The 14,993-nt window shown below is 43.4% G+C and overlaps 1 protein-coding gene and 1 pseudogene across 2 annotated transcripts; both read left to right on the top strand.

Annotated features, from left to right (window-relative positions):
- The first annotated feature begins 1,812 nt into the window (after window positions 1-1,812).
- Window positions 1,813-11,216, top strand: LOC103642988 (glucuronosyltransferase - calmodulin-binding transcription activator pseudogene; annotated as a pseudogene). The gene is made up of 15 exons (NR_163187.1): window positions 1,813-2,898; window positions 3,835-3,916; window positions 3,995-4,138; window positions 4,584-4,739; window positions 4,830-5,144; window positions 5,276-5,922; window positions 6,099-6,569; window positions 7,349-7,501; window positions 8,157-8,240; window positions 8,481-8,670; window positions 8,766-8,895; window positions 9,655-9,739; window positions 10,106-10,133; window positions 10,359-10,450; window positions 10,767-11,216. The product of NR_163187.1 is annotated as a glucuronosyltransferase - calmodulin-binding transcription activator pseudogene (transcript).
- Window positions 10,390-14,442, top strand: LOC114711036 (uncharacterized). The gene is made up of 8 exons (NM_001369876.2): window positions 10,390-10,450; window positions 11,777-11,869; window positions 11,950-13,070; window positions 13,417-13,466; window positions 13,593-13,737; window positions 13,826-13,911; window positions 14,050-14,154; window positions 14,241-14,442. The coding sequence occupies exons 3-8, from the start codon at window positions 12,911-12,913 to the stop codon at window positions 14,346-14,348; spliced, it is 654 nt and encodes a 217-aa protein (NP_001356805.1). The 5' UTR covers window positions 10,390-10,450; window positions 11,777-11,869; window positions 11,950-12,910; the 3' UTR covers window positions 14,349-14,442.
- Window positions 14,443-14,993: the final 551 nt, after the last annotated feature.

The following is a 14,993-nucleotide window of genomic DNA, read 5'->3' on the forward strand; positions in this document are numbered from 1 at the left end:
TTCACAGTCTAAAAATCTCAATCCAACTATCCATCGATCCTTAGTAACCTAAATAAAAATCCTTATGAAAAAGGGATTGGAAATTGGGTCCATGTGTTTTTACCTCCGTTTCAGGTCTATTTTTTTATCTAAGTAGTGTCACTTCTGTTTTCTCTTCCCGTGCTTTGCTTTCCTTCTTCCCATCCGTCTGTCTTCTTTCGTTCATCCGGCCCCTCCCCCTGGCGGCCCGGCCCCACCCCAGGTTTTACGTTGTCCTATCTCTGCGTTTGTTTTTCCTATCCTAAGCTTTTCTGTCTTTTTTAGTCGACATCTATACTACCTATTAAGGCTCTAAGGGGTAGGCTGCCTCTGCTTGTTCTGCCTTCCGACGATCTCAACCATCCAATACGCTCTAGAGTCTCTCAGCCGTCAGATGCGCGCACTCTCACCCCCCACGCATCGCCCCGCCCCCACCCGATCGTCCAACCGTGCGAGCACCCTAGCTTTGCCTCTACACTCCTCCCGCCGCCTCCTACCCTCCTCCGCGCGACGGCGCGAGCCGCAGCCGGCCCCTGCTCGCGTTGTCCACGAATCCCGCCGCTTGACGCCGTCCATGCCGCGCCGCACGCCTGCAACCGCCCGCGAATCCCGCCGCGACCCGCACGCCGTCCCTACGCCCGCCGCTAAACCCCCGTCGCGAAATGCCCGCATGCACGCCTGCTAGCCGCTGCGCACGCCCGTCGCGAATCCCGTCGCGCGATGTCGTCCATGCTGCACCGCACGCCCGCAACGGCCGCCTTCCTACGCGCTTGGGAACCGCCTGCACAGCCCGCCGCGACCCGCAAGCCCGCGCGCCCAAATCCCGTCATGGTCTAGGGCCGTTGCTGGGAATGGCAGGCGGAGCGAGGTCTCCTCGCGCGTGGATGCGCCGAACTCGCACTCCGACATGGCGCCGCGGCGGCGCGACTTGGAGGCCGCGGGCTTCTTCTTGGGCGGCTTGATCGCCACGCGGAGCGAGGCGCGGTCGTCCATGACGTACTCGTAGGACCCCATGGAGTGGCACCGTCTCTGCCCGAGACCCAGACCTTCCTTGGCACGGGGGAGGGGGGGACGAAGGACGGAGAGCGCCATGGAACCTCGACGCGTAGGGGACGCGGACGGAGAATCCTGCTCCGCAGCGGCCCAATCGGCCTTGCCCCTGCGCGCGGAGACCCACGGGATGAACCAGCGGTCACGCGGAGAAGTACGAGGGGAAACCGTGGAGGTAGTAGGGGACAAAGGGCGTTGACCTCCGCGTGGGGGATCCATGGCCGAATTGCCCGCCCGGCCGCCGGAGGGGCTGAGGGGAGGAGGATGGGGGTGGGGGAGAGGTGTCGAGATCCCTATCCTCTCCTCCTACCATGTGAGGCATGCTGGAAGTCCATCAACCATCGGATCCTCTCCAGCCGTCTCGCCCGGCCTTTGCTTGCTTGGACGGGTTGCTGGTTCGCTTGCTTTGTCCTGCACAAGAAGAATCCGATCCGTCCAGCTAGCTTGCGGATTCCCGTCCTGGGCGTCTGCGCGGTGGAGTGGATTGATGGTAGCAGTAAATTTGCGGGGTTCAGTTGATCCCCCCATGGCTGTTAGTTAGGCCCGCCTCAGAAATGTCTGGTTTCCTTGGTGATCTTCTAAGTTCTTAGAGTCTGTACCTTTAGGCTTTAGCTTTGGATCTTGCTCTCCTTCAATTTGGATCGCTGCTCCGGGAGAATGTTTCAGTTTAGCCTGCTCTATGGGTTAGCGTGAGCATGTATTGATTGATCTTGAGCTGAGCTGACGCACGCCTCGCATCACGTTGTTTTGCAGGTACGATTCGATTGATGACCTCATCAGGGAAGAATGTTTTGCAGTCTTACATGAGTTAAAGGGATAGAAAGTGCAACAACCGTGGAATAAAGGACTCGTGCTTTTGAGTAATTCAGGAGGAGTACATGCATCACGAAGCCTTGATTCTGGAATGGTGTCCAGTCGAAGGAACAGTGGGATTATCCTACGGGAAGGGTCGGTTAGGGACTGGTCCGAGTTCAACAATCCCTCGCCGTCCCCAAAACTGCTGTACTCACAGTCCTATGTCGCAATGAGGGGGTTGCTGGCCTCAGTGATCTCCTTGGACTTTTTCCTGCTGTCGAGCAAGCTAAAATCTGTGTGCGCGGCTATGACTTCCCAGAGGCATAGCCGATCACAGGAGAGGTCAAAATCAAAGGGGTTGACCTGCAGGAGAGTTGCAGTCCATCTGCTGTTCTTTTTCATGGTTGGCATTTTCATTGGGTTCATGCCTTTGTTCTCTGTCGATGTTTACAAGAAAATAGTATCCGAAAACGAGAGGCTTCCGTTCCATGATGGTGTGATTGAGGTGGAAATGATGGGCACCAAAGTTAAGGAGTTGGAGACAGTTGTAGTAGAGAAAGAGGTCGAACTGATTGACGAGCCTCAGGTTCAAGAGAGCCCTCCAGTTCCTGCAATGTTGGATGATGAGGCAGATTTTGCTGAATCTTCACCTGCATTACCTGCTATTGAAGAATCTGACATTCCTGTGAAGAAGCTGCTGATAATCGTGACGATCACTTCTGTTCGGCCACAACAGGCATATTACTTGAATCGGCTAGCCCATGTTTTGAAAGCTGTACAGGCACCTCTTTTATGGTTGGTGGTGGAATGGCCTGAACAGTCCTATGAAACAGCAGAAATTCTGAGGTCTTCTGGGGTTATGTACAGGCATCTTATATGTAGAAAGAATACCACGAGTGTACGAAAGATTGCTGTATGTCAAAGGAATAATGCAATCTATCATGTCAAAAGGCATCACCTTGATGGTATAATGCATTTTGCTGATGAAGAGCGGTCATACTCAGCTGATGTATTTGAAGAAATGCAGAAGATCAGGTCAGAGCTCTCTACCACATTTTTTTGCCTGTACTGATATATCTGTAATGAACTTATTGTCTACAAATTGTTTTGATGATTCATAATAAACAGTTAAATCTATACTACCTATTAAGGCTGTAAGGGGTAGGCTGCCTCCCCTGGTTCTGCCTTCAGCCAATCTACACCGTCCATCTATATGCGTCAAATCATCACCGTCCGTCCGTCGCCTCCGCTTCAAGCCTCCGACACCGTCGTCGCGCCTGGCTCCCCCTCCTCCTCGCCCCACTCCCCCTGGACGCACGCCACGGTGTCCCTGCCCCGCTCGCGATGCATCCCCCGAAACCCTAGGCCTTCCGCGATGAGGAGTCGCCTCCTCCTCCCTCCGTCGTGGCGTTCTCGGGCGCCGCCTCCGCGTCAACGCCATCGCCGAGATCGACCTCTACCGCCTCGAGCCCCACATGCGCAGCCGCCGCCGCGGGAGAGGTGCCCCACGCCTCGGCCTTCAACGACGAGGAGCTCGTCTCCTCCTATCTCCGTCACCGCATTCTCGGCTGTCGCCTCCGCGTCGACGCCATCGCCGAGATCGACCTCTACCATCTCGAGCCCTAGGACCTCCCCTCCCTCTTCCACATCCGCAGTCACAACGCCAATGGGTAGTTCTTCGCCCGTGCGGTCGAGGCGGTCCCAGCAACAGGACCAACCACGCACACTCGCATCTCGCTCCTTGATGTTACCAGGGAAGTATAAAGGTTGTTTGAGTTATAAATAGCAAACCAAGATTAGAGATGGCCAGGAGGTGGAGCCATGAATGATCTATCCTAGGTACACCTCCAGCTTCCCATACCATCTCCTCGGCCTCTTCCCTCCCCCCTTGGCCTTCTCCTTCTGATGAATCATTTTTCCTATGTTTGTCGCTGCTTGCTAATCGTTGCTCCAACCGTTGAGTTTGTGCAGTGGATTTCCTTTCCTAGCATCACCACATGTAAAACAGGGGAGATTTAAGATCCAACACATCAGCGAAGTGGCGCCCTTGCTGGTGAATTTTCGGCACCCTGTTCTGCTCGCCTATTCTATTGTGTATGTATGCCAGCAAACTGATTGTTTTATTTTCTAGACACAAGAATACGTCCAGGTCTCGTAGAACACCTAACGTTGGTAAGTACTCCTAATATGCAAGTGGTTATGCTGATGTTGATGAATCGATTGGTATTTTGAGACTTGTATTATGTCTCCTTTGAGCAGGTTTTAGTTTCACCAGGTACACTACATTATTTGTTCACCTTATTATGATTATTTGATCACTGTATTTTATTATTTGATCACTGTATTATCTAGAAAAATTACGAATATGCCTACTCCTGTATCATAATCACTTGTTGCCTACTCTGTCAGCCTTTGCAAAGATTGCTACTGTTTTGTTGTCTAAACCACTGGCTATCAAAATTTCTTAAAGTGTTGTGTTAGTTCTGTAACCTTCATCGGTCTAGATATTTTGTATCTAATCATCCTCTAATAAGCACATCTGTTAAGTTCAAGTTAACACAGTTACACTCCCATACATGTATACAATGACGATGACCTGTTGTACATTCTTATTGCTTGGGTATTCATTCTCTGGTGCTTAGAGTCTAATGGATGGTATGATCACTGCTTAGTATGTTTTGTTTTGTTTTTGAACTGAATTATCTCGACCTTTTATCTAGGATTGTGCAGTGATCTAGGGATTGCGTATTAGGATATTGAGGATGGGATTTTCACAAATTGCTATAGTCCAATTATTTTCTTCCCTTCTACCCTGATACATGCCAGATCATCTGTTATAATGGTGTTTGCTGCTGGAGGCACATCCCGATTCGTCGGTAAGCAACAACTAGCTAGCCTCAGTTCGTTCCAGTATGTCATGTATTTTCTTCGCGTTCCACTTATGTTTGGTTATGTTTGCTTTCCAGATAGGGCTGAGTGCACCTGCCTCATTCACAAGATAAACGACGCTCCGCGTCAGCATCCTCCCCGTTCGCGATTGGCTCGAGCGGCACCGATGGAGCGACGACTCTGTTTCCCAGAAGGCGAAAGGACGATGAGATCGACAGACGATTCGTGCCGATCGCACACCGGTAGGCGGTGGCGAGCCGCGTGAGATCTCTCGCGTCCTCCCGGTTCTCAGGGACCACGACGTCCACGCCGACGCGCACCTCTACAACGCGCTAATGAAGGCGAACGTCGCGGCGGACGACCCCGGTGCCGTCCTCAGGGTGTTCCGGCAGGTTTCAGTTTGATAATTCTTACAGTATTTATGTTTTTCACCTCCATAGACCATAGTTTGATAATTCTTGTTTGTTAGTTAGCAGTTTGTAGTACTCATGTCTCTTTCTAGCTAATTATTCTAATGATGCAGGTTTCAGTTACTGGTACATTCTTGGTGAATAAAGAACATGTGGAAAGTCACAGGTGGTCATGTATGTTTGGGGATGTTGAAGTACCAGCTGAGGTTTTGACCGATGGCACGCTACGCTGCTATGCACCAGCACACCAATCAGGAAGAGTTCCATTTTATGTGACCTGTTCAAACATGGTGGCTTGTAGTGAAGTGCGAGAATTTGAGTATCGTGATTCTGAAGCTCATTACATGGAGACTTCTCGTTCCCAAGCCAATGGTGTAAATGAAATGCATCTACACATTCGTCTTGAGAAGCTACTCACTTTGGGGCCAGATGACCATCAAATGCTTGCTATAAATTCCTTAATGCTTGATGGGAAATGGTCAAATCAAGAATCTTCTGTCAAGGAAGTAGTTTCCACTGCTAGGGTCCAAAGTTTAAAGAAACTGGTGAAAGAGAAGCTGCATCAATGGCTCATCTGCAAAGTAAACGATGATGGAAAGGGTCCCAATGTTCTGTGCAAGGAAGGACAGGGTGTGATTCATTTAGTAGCAGCACTGGGTTATGATTGGGCTATAAGACCGATAATAATTGCTGGTGTCAATGTGAACTTCCGGGATGCTCATGGATGGACTACACTCCACTGGGTTGCGTCTTTGGGAAGGTATGCTCGCACACATTAAAGCAATTTGAAACAGGGATGTCCATGCTTAGCTAGAGTTTTATGTAAAGGAAGCTACCTCTATTTCTTTCCCATCCCTTTATCTTGCACTTTGTTTGTACTTTAGTAGGAGCTTGGACCTTTTTCTGTTATTGAACCTTATATTTTATGCTTTTTAGAGAGCGGACAGTTAGTGTTCTCATAGCAAATGGACACAAGATCCCGATGCGGCAGTGGCGGACAGCAACGGGCGCTCAACGCCATCGCGCCTCCTGCGAACCCATGGTGAGATGTGTGGTCTCGATCTAGAGTCGAAGGACTTCCCCAACACCCTTTCCTCCATCGGCGCGACATCGGCCAGCTCATCTGCGACGATGAGGCATCTTCGACCGACTTCCCAACACCCCATCCTCCATCAATGCGGCTCCAGTACCCCTTCCTCCATCGGCGCGACAGCATCCAGTTCATATTGAATTTCCTCTCAATTGTTTTTAACTTTCTAATTTATTAATCGCTGGTGTTAGAACAGGTAGGTGGCGGCTAAGAAAAATGAAGATGGTGGCAGCTAAGAAACTCTAAAGCCACTTCTGATTCACATATGATGCGACCACAGAAATTGAAGATGTCGTGACCTGGGAATAGATTCGGCAGTAAGCATTCCAACTCTTCCATAAGTATCTGGGTGATTTTACCATAAGTATCTGGGTGATTTTTAGTATCAGGGTGACCTGGGATTTTTTAGTATCAGGGTGACCTAGAATTTTATATTACCAGTATCAGTTCACAAGTCTAAATTAGTTGACAACAGCTACTGAAAGATACTAAAATAAGTTCACAAGGATACATAACATGATGCTCTTGGTTTGTTGGTTTCTATGAAAAGATCGCAATAACATGATGTGTAGGTTCTCATTTGTCTAAATATTGTAGCTATATAGTGCATCTTTTTATTGCTACAACTTGAAATGCATAGTTTTCTTTAGATACCCTGTTAATCATTTAGAGAGATAGAGTATATTTATGTGTTGTTTTTTTTCAAGCATCATTAATTTGAGCTCGTCTGTTCTACTTTGCACAATGCTGATTTGCTACTATTCGTGGTTATGGAACTTCAGCTTGATTTATGGAACTTCAACTCGAATTAGGCAATACTTTTGCACAATGCTGATTTGCTACTATTTACAGAGATATTACATGTTTATAGAGATGCTCTTTTACCCCTTTTTCTATTAAATTTACAAAATATCTTCATCCTTGTGGGATACTTTTTCCTATTGCAAATATGCATATAGATTTTCTTGTGCCTTATCTTTTTGCCATTGGAAGTCGACTATCCACATACTACAGGAATGTCTTGTTATTCCTTGTGTGATACGAGTAGCAACTTACGCATAGAGTCCCAATTACGCCTTATCTTTTTTCTTTGCAGGAAGTGGATTATTTGCATGCTCAATCTATGTTCATTGCTGAAGTTACCTTTCAAATTCAAATTCTCGGGTAGAGCCACCTTTAATTGTGATGTACAGAGATATCAGTATCATTATCTAAAATATTATCACAGAACTGAGGATGGAGAAAAAAGGTGCTATCTTTTCTTTTTTTCTTTTTATCTCGTGCTATCTATGAATTAATGAGAAGAACAATTAGTACATCATGAAGATATTAATGAAATGCATGTGATATCTCAGTCGAATAACAAGGGAAAGGACTGTTTTTTCTAAATAAAGTATAGCAAACCAGCACAACTATTAACTTGTCCAAAGAAAAAAAATCATAAATCCAAAAAAAGTGTCACGTTTAGGATGTCCATTTGAACACCTCATTTGAGATAATCCTTGTGTGAGCCCAAGAGGTCCCGCCGGTCCCACTCGCACCACGACGGCTCCGACGGACGCTGATGGGAGGCTCTCATCCATCACCTACCTTTCCTCGACATGGATCCACAGGTCTAGACTGTAAAAGAGTAAACTGGACTGGAATTTTACATTCTAGGTGATACAATTTACTTTTATTGGATCTACTAGGAGAATTTCATATAGGACTTGTAAAATGTTTGGTTGTTTGTGTCTTTGTTTCCCTCATTATGATCTGCTAAAACAATGAGATATTCTGTTCTTGTAGACACTTATGCTAAAATGCCTCTATGTTTCTGACTCTGAACATGTCCAGAGTGCATCACCTTGTCTATTCAGTATAAAGGGACAATGCAGTTCTTACCCTTTCGTTGTGTTACTCAGGTGGAGCATCTTCAAACAAGAACAACCGGGTACGGTTCCTCAAATCCTCTGTTTGGTGGAGCATCTTCAAACAAGAACAACCGGGTACGGTTCCTCAAATCCTCTAAACAGATTATTCAAATCTGACAAGTTCTAGCGCTCATCTGTAATATGGGATTTTTTTATTTCCAAAAGCAGCATGACTGCATCAGAGTGATTTGAGTCTTTTTTCTGTGTAGTCTATAATTTTTCAACTTTGCTCTTGCTTTTGCGTATAATCCATTCATACCACTGATGACTTGAATTTAATCACCTAGATCTTTTTCTTCCTTCATGCCATTCCAGGGATGCTTCTAGCTCTGGTACTCTTTTTTGATAACAGGAAGTTCAAGGATGTGAATTTTCCACCAGCTATGTCTCCCCCAAAACGGTGGGATCATGTGTGGTATGCTCTAACAGGGTATGGTATTGGCTTGGTAGCTGCACTAGATGCTGGGATCTTGTCTTAGTCTCCTCAACAGCCTTACTGTACCTGGTAAGTGTTATCAGATTATACGGTCAGGATTTGGACATTATTGCCATTTTTATGTTAAATTATGCTTCTCTGACTTGGTCATGTGTACGTCATAGCATGGAGCCATGGTATAGTGATAGTGTGACCAGTTGCCCCCCCTCGAAATCCACTCCTTTCTCATCTATATTTGCTTCAGGTGATGTCCATGTCAACTGGGCTAGCCAACATGAGTTTGAAACATAACAGGTAAACCAGACTACATTGTTTTAAAAATAATCGACAAAATAGTCTTCGATAGTTTTAAAAATAATCGATAGTTTCTGCAAATCAATAACTGATATTCTCTTTGAGTAAGAAAAAAAAGCGCTAGCTCTGCACTAGGGAGTTTCAGTTAGGCACAACCACACTACATTGAGTATCATCCTGTATGTGTAGCTCGATGTAATGCAATCAATAACTGATAATCTCTTTGAGTAAGCTTATTTTCAGTTTTGTTTTAAGTATGGGTGTTTTTGAAGAGACCTTCACTACATAAAGGGAAAAAAGAAACTGTTGATTGGAAAGAACTGCACATATTGATGTCTTCTAATCTGTTTTATGAACAGATTTGAAGCAAACAACCATATCTTTCCCTTTTCTCATCCCCATATTTGGTGATATGGAGATGTCCATACAACACCCCTCTTTGGTAGGCTGTTATTGTTATTTGAGCATGTGCGCCAGTTAAACCTTGTCAATATGGCAGCCATATGGATACTACATTTGATGAATGGAGGTTCCTTGTCTAATGTATCACATGAGGTTTATTTCTTGTGCTACAGCTATTTTGTGAATGAACTGAAACACATAATCTTAGTGCATATGTAACCATTGTCATGTATTAATGATAAATTTGTGACTTGATGTATTGAAGACAACATTATGATGCATTTCTGCACTGATATTCTTACAGTAAATAAGATCAAGGAACCTATATTGTGTACCATGTAATATCATTTTTAACAGTTTGATGAGGAAGTACTACTACTATTACAATTGATGCTTCAGTTCTACGACTTCTTTCAAACCAAGCGTCCACACATATCTTGAGGTATGTTTCTGATCTGAAGTACTTATTTACAACTTCTCTCACTTGTCATCTATGTACCATGTATGTTTCTGAAATTACATGAACAGTAATGTTTTTTTTGGAAGACACAGCATACCTTTAATTATTCAGCTACTGTACAATGTACAAATTCTTAATTTACTGCTAGGCAAATCAATGCTCTCAACCATTTCAACTTCTGTTGCCATGAGATGAGAGAACTGAAATGATAGTCTCATTGTTAGTACTTTAACTGTGCTGTTCTATGGATCCTTCATCCTTCACTATCTAGCAGTCAATATGCTTCAGTTCAAATTGTTTGCATTTTCTTTCCTTTGTTGGTCTGACATGTAAAACTTTATGCTGCAGCATTCTCACTGGGCTTCTGTCCTTCATGGTAAGTTGTTCCTTGCACCTCAGTACCTCACTATGAGTTAACCTTTCCAAAAAAGAATGTCTAGGTTTAGTCATAATTTCTAGCACGCATATAAAATTTGGAAGATCAGTTGTTGCTCCAGGCTTAGTTGCTCAACATTGCAGCAAGCAATTCTTGGCATTTCCCTTGCCAGAACTTCCTTGTTTTAAGGTGTTTTCTCAATGTTGATAATTCTCATACTTGCAGATGGACGATGCACTGACAACTGGAAGCATCAAGACATCAGATGCAGAAAAGAGGCGTTTAGCAAAAGCTTCCCTTGCCTACAATTGTGAGAGGTAGATGCATTTCTCTGCAGGCTATTTCATTCTGACCATTTTCTTTTTGTAGAACTGTTAGAAACTACCCCCACAGGAACATAATGGTCATTAGCTTCTGAACAAGTAGTGTAGTGTTTATACCTTTACATGAAAGAAACAACTGAATTTTTGGTCGGTGTGCTCCGTTTTTAAGTGCAAACATTGATTGGAGTTCCTATGTAAAGTTGTTAAGTTACTATCATCACTTCATCTGCTTGAAGTCATGTTCTAAATACCCCACTTGTTCATTGTGGCAAGTCTGTGTGGCTCAATAGTTCAAGTGTTTGTCTTGCAGCAAAAACTGTCCGCACTTCAGGAAACTTTTCCCAGAGTATGTTGAGAAGTACAATCAACAGCTACAATTGGAGAACACTGCTGCAGAGCCGGTGCCTCAGGAGAATCCTGCACCTGCTCCATCCCCTGCTGCCCAGCAAGCCCCGACCGTGGCCAATAGGGCACAACCACTGGCGGAGGCGCGCCGTGACAAGAACCAGAAGAAGGCGGTGCCCTTCTGGATGGTGCTGGTCATGTTTTCAGTTTTCGGGGCTGTGATGGCGTTGCCCCTAATGCAACTTTGACAATAATAAAGACAATAAGAACGTGTGATGCCAGGGCCGTAATTTTGTATAGTTTTCTATTGGTTTGTCTGAGTGACTCAGTTGGTCCCCTAGACTACCTACCACCTCGGAGTCGTATTGATGAACCTGTGATGGTATATCTGAAGAACTTTTGTTCTCAGTTCTCACTCTTGAGTTGCAGCGCCAGAAGGTCGTTCATTTTTGCTTTCTGTTTCCGAAATCGTATACTTAATTTTTTTTGTTGCCTCCCAGTTCGTCTTTGTGATGTGTGCTGACTTCAAGGTTGAGTTCGCATTTTCACATCCTCTTTCCAAGTGCGTTTGTTCCTTCGAATTTACGGCATGGTGATGCCTTCGCAATCTCTGCCGACTTCTGTGTTGAAATTCAAGCTCTAGGAATAGAGCAGTCTTCGCCCTATCAATTTTATTTTGAAACTAGGTCAGTACCCGTGCGTTGCAACGGGAACATATAATACTATGATAACTTATATACAAAATGTGTCTTATATTGTTATAAGAAAATATTTCATAATTCATTTGTGATCCTAGCCATACATAAATTTTGTTATTTTAATTTAGTTGTTTCACTACTACATTGCCAACTATATTACCTACAGTATTCCTTTCTTGCACCATAACTGTTATATGATGTGGCTTTTTCCTAGGCATCATGCGCTTACATTTGCATAAGTCTGTGATGCATAATTTGTTTTTATCATTTGCTGCAGAGTGCAAAGACAAACCTGAACGTCGAGCAGGTTTTCTTTTCTATAGCAAGGGATATCAAACAGAGACTTTCAGAGACTGATTCCAAGCCTGAGGTGCGGTCCTTTGCATAGCGTGTTGAACCTTTGGCACGTCTGCTTTCTCTTCCACAGTTCCTTAGCTTACCTGTTTGCAGGATCGAACTATCAAGATCAAGGCTGAAGGGGAAGCTGATGCAGCAGAGGCGCAGAAATCAGCTTGCTGCGACTCTTGAACGGTTGTGGCCGCAGGATAGTTTCATAATTTTTTTTCTTTGCCAGCAAGTCTCTCCTTGTGCTTGAGCTATCACAATTGCTGTGGTTTGGACAAGTGGGTGTTACGTCAGAACTAATTACTTGCTATATTGCGGAAACCCTGCTCTTGATAACGACGATCGCATATGCAACTGGGCGGGTGGGTGGTTTGATCTCGTGATGGCTACTGCTATGGCTGTAGAGTCATAGAGATGGCATTGGAGTTGTATGGTGCATGTTATTTAAAAAACATGAGGAAGTACTACTACATTACTGTTCATGTAATTTCACATCTTGATGATTTTGATATTTTCAGAAATAAGGATTTCTATGGTGCATGTTATTTAAAAAACAAGCCAACTATAGCTTGTGTGAGGTCATAGGTGCTTGCAATTATTGGAACTGGTCCATGCAAATCATTTTTGCTCAAAATCCAACTTGGCCAATCATTAGTAGGTCAAGTTATATTCATGAAACCTTTTGTTTGTTGTTTCTTTGCCTAAAAACATGCTTTCATTGGTTAGTTCATTATCCTGGAGCTGCAGAGGGACTTTATGTAGCATGATCCATGCTCAGGTATTGCGATTTTGGCAATTTCTGTAATGTAACATGGAATTGGTGAAGGTCCTTGGTCGAGTAATCACAATACTATTGATATTATTCATATTGATTAAATTTTTATCATTGGTTCTCTTTGTTTGTTATATTATCTTGTGTCATCGATTAACAACTCTTTCACCGGACGTCTTGAGGTGACTTTAGTTTCTTGTCTTTTATATGTATCCTGACATAAAACCAGTGCTTATTTTCTATTCGTGCATGTGCAGGTGCTGTACTGTTTCTTAGAATTTTCCAGCAACTTCGATGGGAGGAATTTTGTTTGAGCTTGTGGGCCCAATTCATATCAGTCGCGACCCTGGGACTATCCCACGTCCTGCGGCGAGCTTGCAGCGCTGCTGCGCCTCGGATACGCGGACAAGTCACTACTTGGGACTATTTACACCCCTAAAAGGGAAACACACAGGTACTTGATATCCTCTCCTTATCCACTAGACCACAAATTGTTTTTGTTGTTTACCAGCAAAATCAAGGGGTTGTCTATTTCTTACAAACAGTTGAAGTTTCATATGGGAATAAACTGATAGTACACATGGGATTAGAAAATTTACACAATTAAATGCGTACAAGAAATAAGCATCTGGAATTTTTACCAAAAACATAGTGTGTTGGACATATATGCAACAATTTTTTTTGCTAAACATCTACACTAGATTCCATATGGAAGAGAAATGTGATAACCGCTATTGGCTATTTACGACACGTTTCATGCAAATATGTTAGCATATCTAATTTGTGTCTAATTTTTGTAGATGAAGTTGCTAAATCCAAGCAATCAATTGTCTCCACAAAAACAAAGAAGGTATGCCTGAAAGCAGATAAATGTTTCTTCTTCTCTAATTGTGTACTCTTTACCTGATTTACGTTACTCCCCACTTGTTATTTTTTGGCTATTGAAACCCACATTTTCTAATCTTTACAATTTAAGGAAATTCAATTTCAGAAACTTCAGAGATTGCCAGATGGGTGCCATCCTGATTTTGATAATGATCATCTGTGTTCTGTAAATAATCATGACCTGCTTCCTGAAATAAGTACTCCAAGTGTTGACCTTCATCTACTTCCTGAGACAGGTAAAACAATATGAAATTACAATTTGAAAGTAGTATTTTTGTTCTGTAGGAGTAGATATTACATTTTTCTAATAATTTCATTCTGAAGGAGTGGAAAACATGAGGACACCTAAAAGTCTTCACGCCGAACTTAAGCATGAGCTGTTAAAGCTAAATACGGTGTTAAAGCTACCAGTATGTATAATCCTCCTGCTAGCTTTTTCCCTCCCTCTCTGCTCCTATTGTTGCATTTAGTGTCCTTCTGATATCATTATTTGTGGAAGTATCTGATCCTCTGGTTCTGAACTATTTTTTCATTATTCACAACTGCAGGATAATGTACTCTTTCTGGCCAACCAGTTCCTTGAATATCTTTTAAATAATCATTTAGTTGTGCGGGAGCCACGGAGCATACTGCATGCGTTCAACATAGCCTTGGTAAGCTAGGCACCAACCGGTGTTACTTTGTTTGCTTTTACATTGAATTTACGAAATATGATAAATTTCTTTATTATTTGTTTCAGTGTTGGCGTGCTGCTTCTTTTCTGAAATACACTGAGTTGAATCGTCGAGAATCACTTGCCCTTGCTTCAGATGGATTGAATTATGAATGCAATGAGGCTCCATCATAGGCAGGCTTATAGGTTCGTAGTATCGTTAGGACGGGCATCTTACTATAACAATATAAGACACATTTTGTATATATAACACATGTGCATATATAAGTTATCGATATATTATATGTCTCTGTTGCAACGCACGGGCACTGATCTATAAAAGTATAACATACATTTGTACATAGTTTATCGTGGTTTTATACGTTCCCGTTGCAACGCACGGGCACTCTCCTAGTAGTAGTATAAGCTGGTATGGATTAAACCAAACGGCTGAGTGTATTTATCAACTATTCCTGTTTCTCCCTGTCAACTTTTTCACCCATTCTTGGTTACTTCACTCCAGCGGTTTTATTTTTTTCCATAAACTTAATAAATAAAAATATATATACCTTCATGGGCCTTTCAGCCATTGTTTTTAAATATATTTTTATTGTCAAGTTATAACAATTCGTTGCCTGATTCAATCTAATTCAATGTATCTCTGTAATCCCTGAACCCTGGCGAGAGCTTGGATTTGAAAAATCGGAAGAGACTTCCCGTGAAGTCAGCAGCGGATAGATCAATCTATACATTGGCAATTAACTTCTTGCTGATTTTAATTAAAATCTAGAACTATTGGCTATTATAGATCTTAAAAAAGCTACGAAGCTCAATATATTA

The sequence above is a fragment of the Zea mays genome, chromosome 1 (genome assembly GCF_902167145.1).
Source record: "Zea mays cultivar B73 chromosome 1, Zm-B73-REFERENCE-NAM-5.0, whole genome shotgun sequence".
NCBI lineage: Eukaryota > Viridiplantae > Streptophyta > Magnoliopsida > Poales > Poaceae > Zea > Zea mays.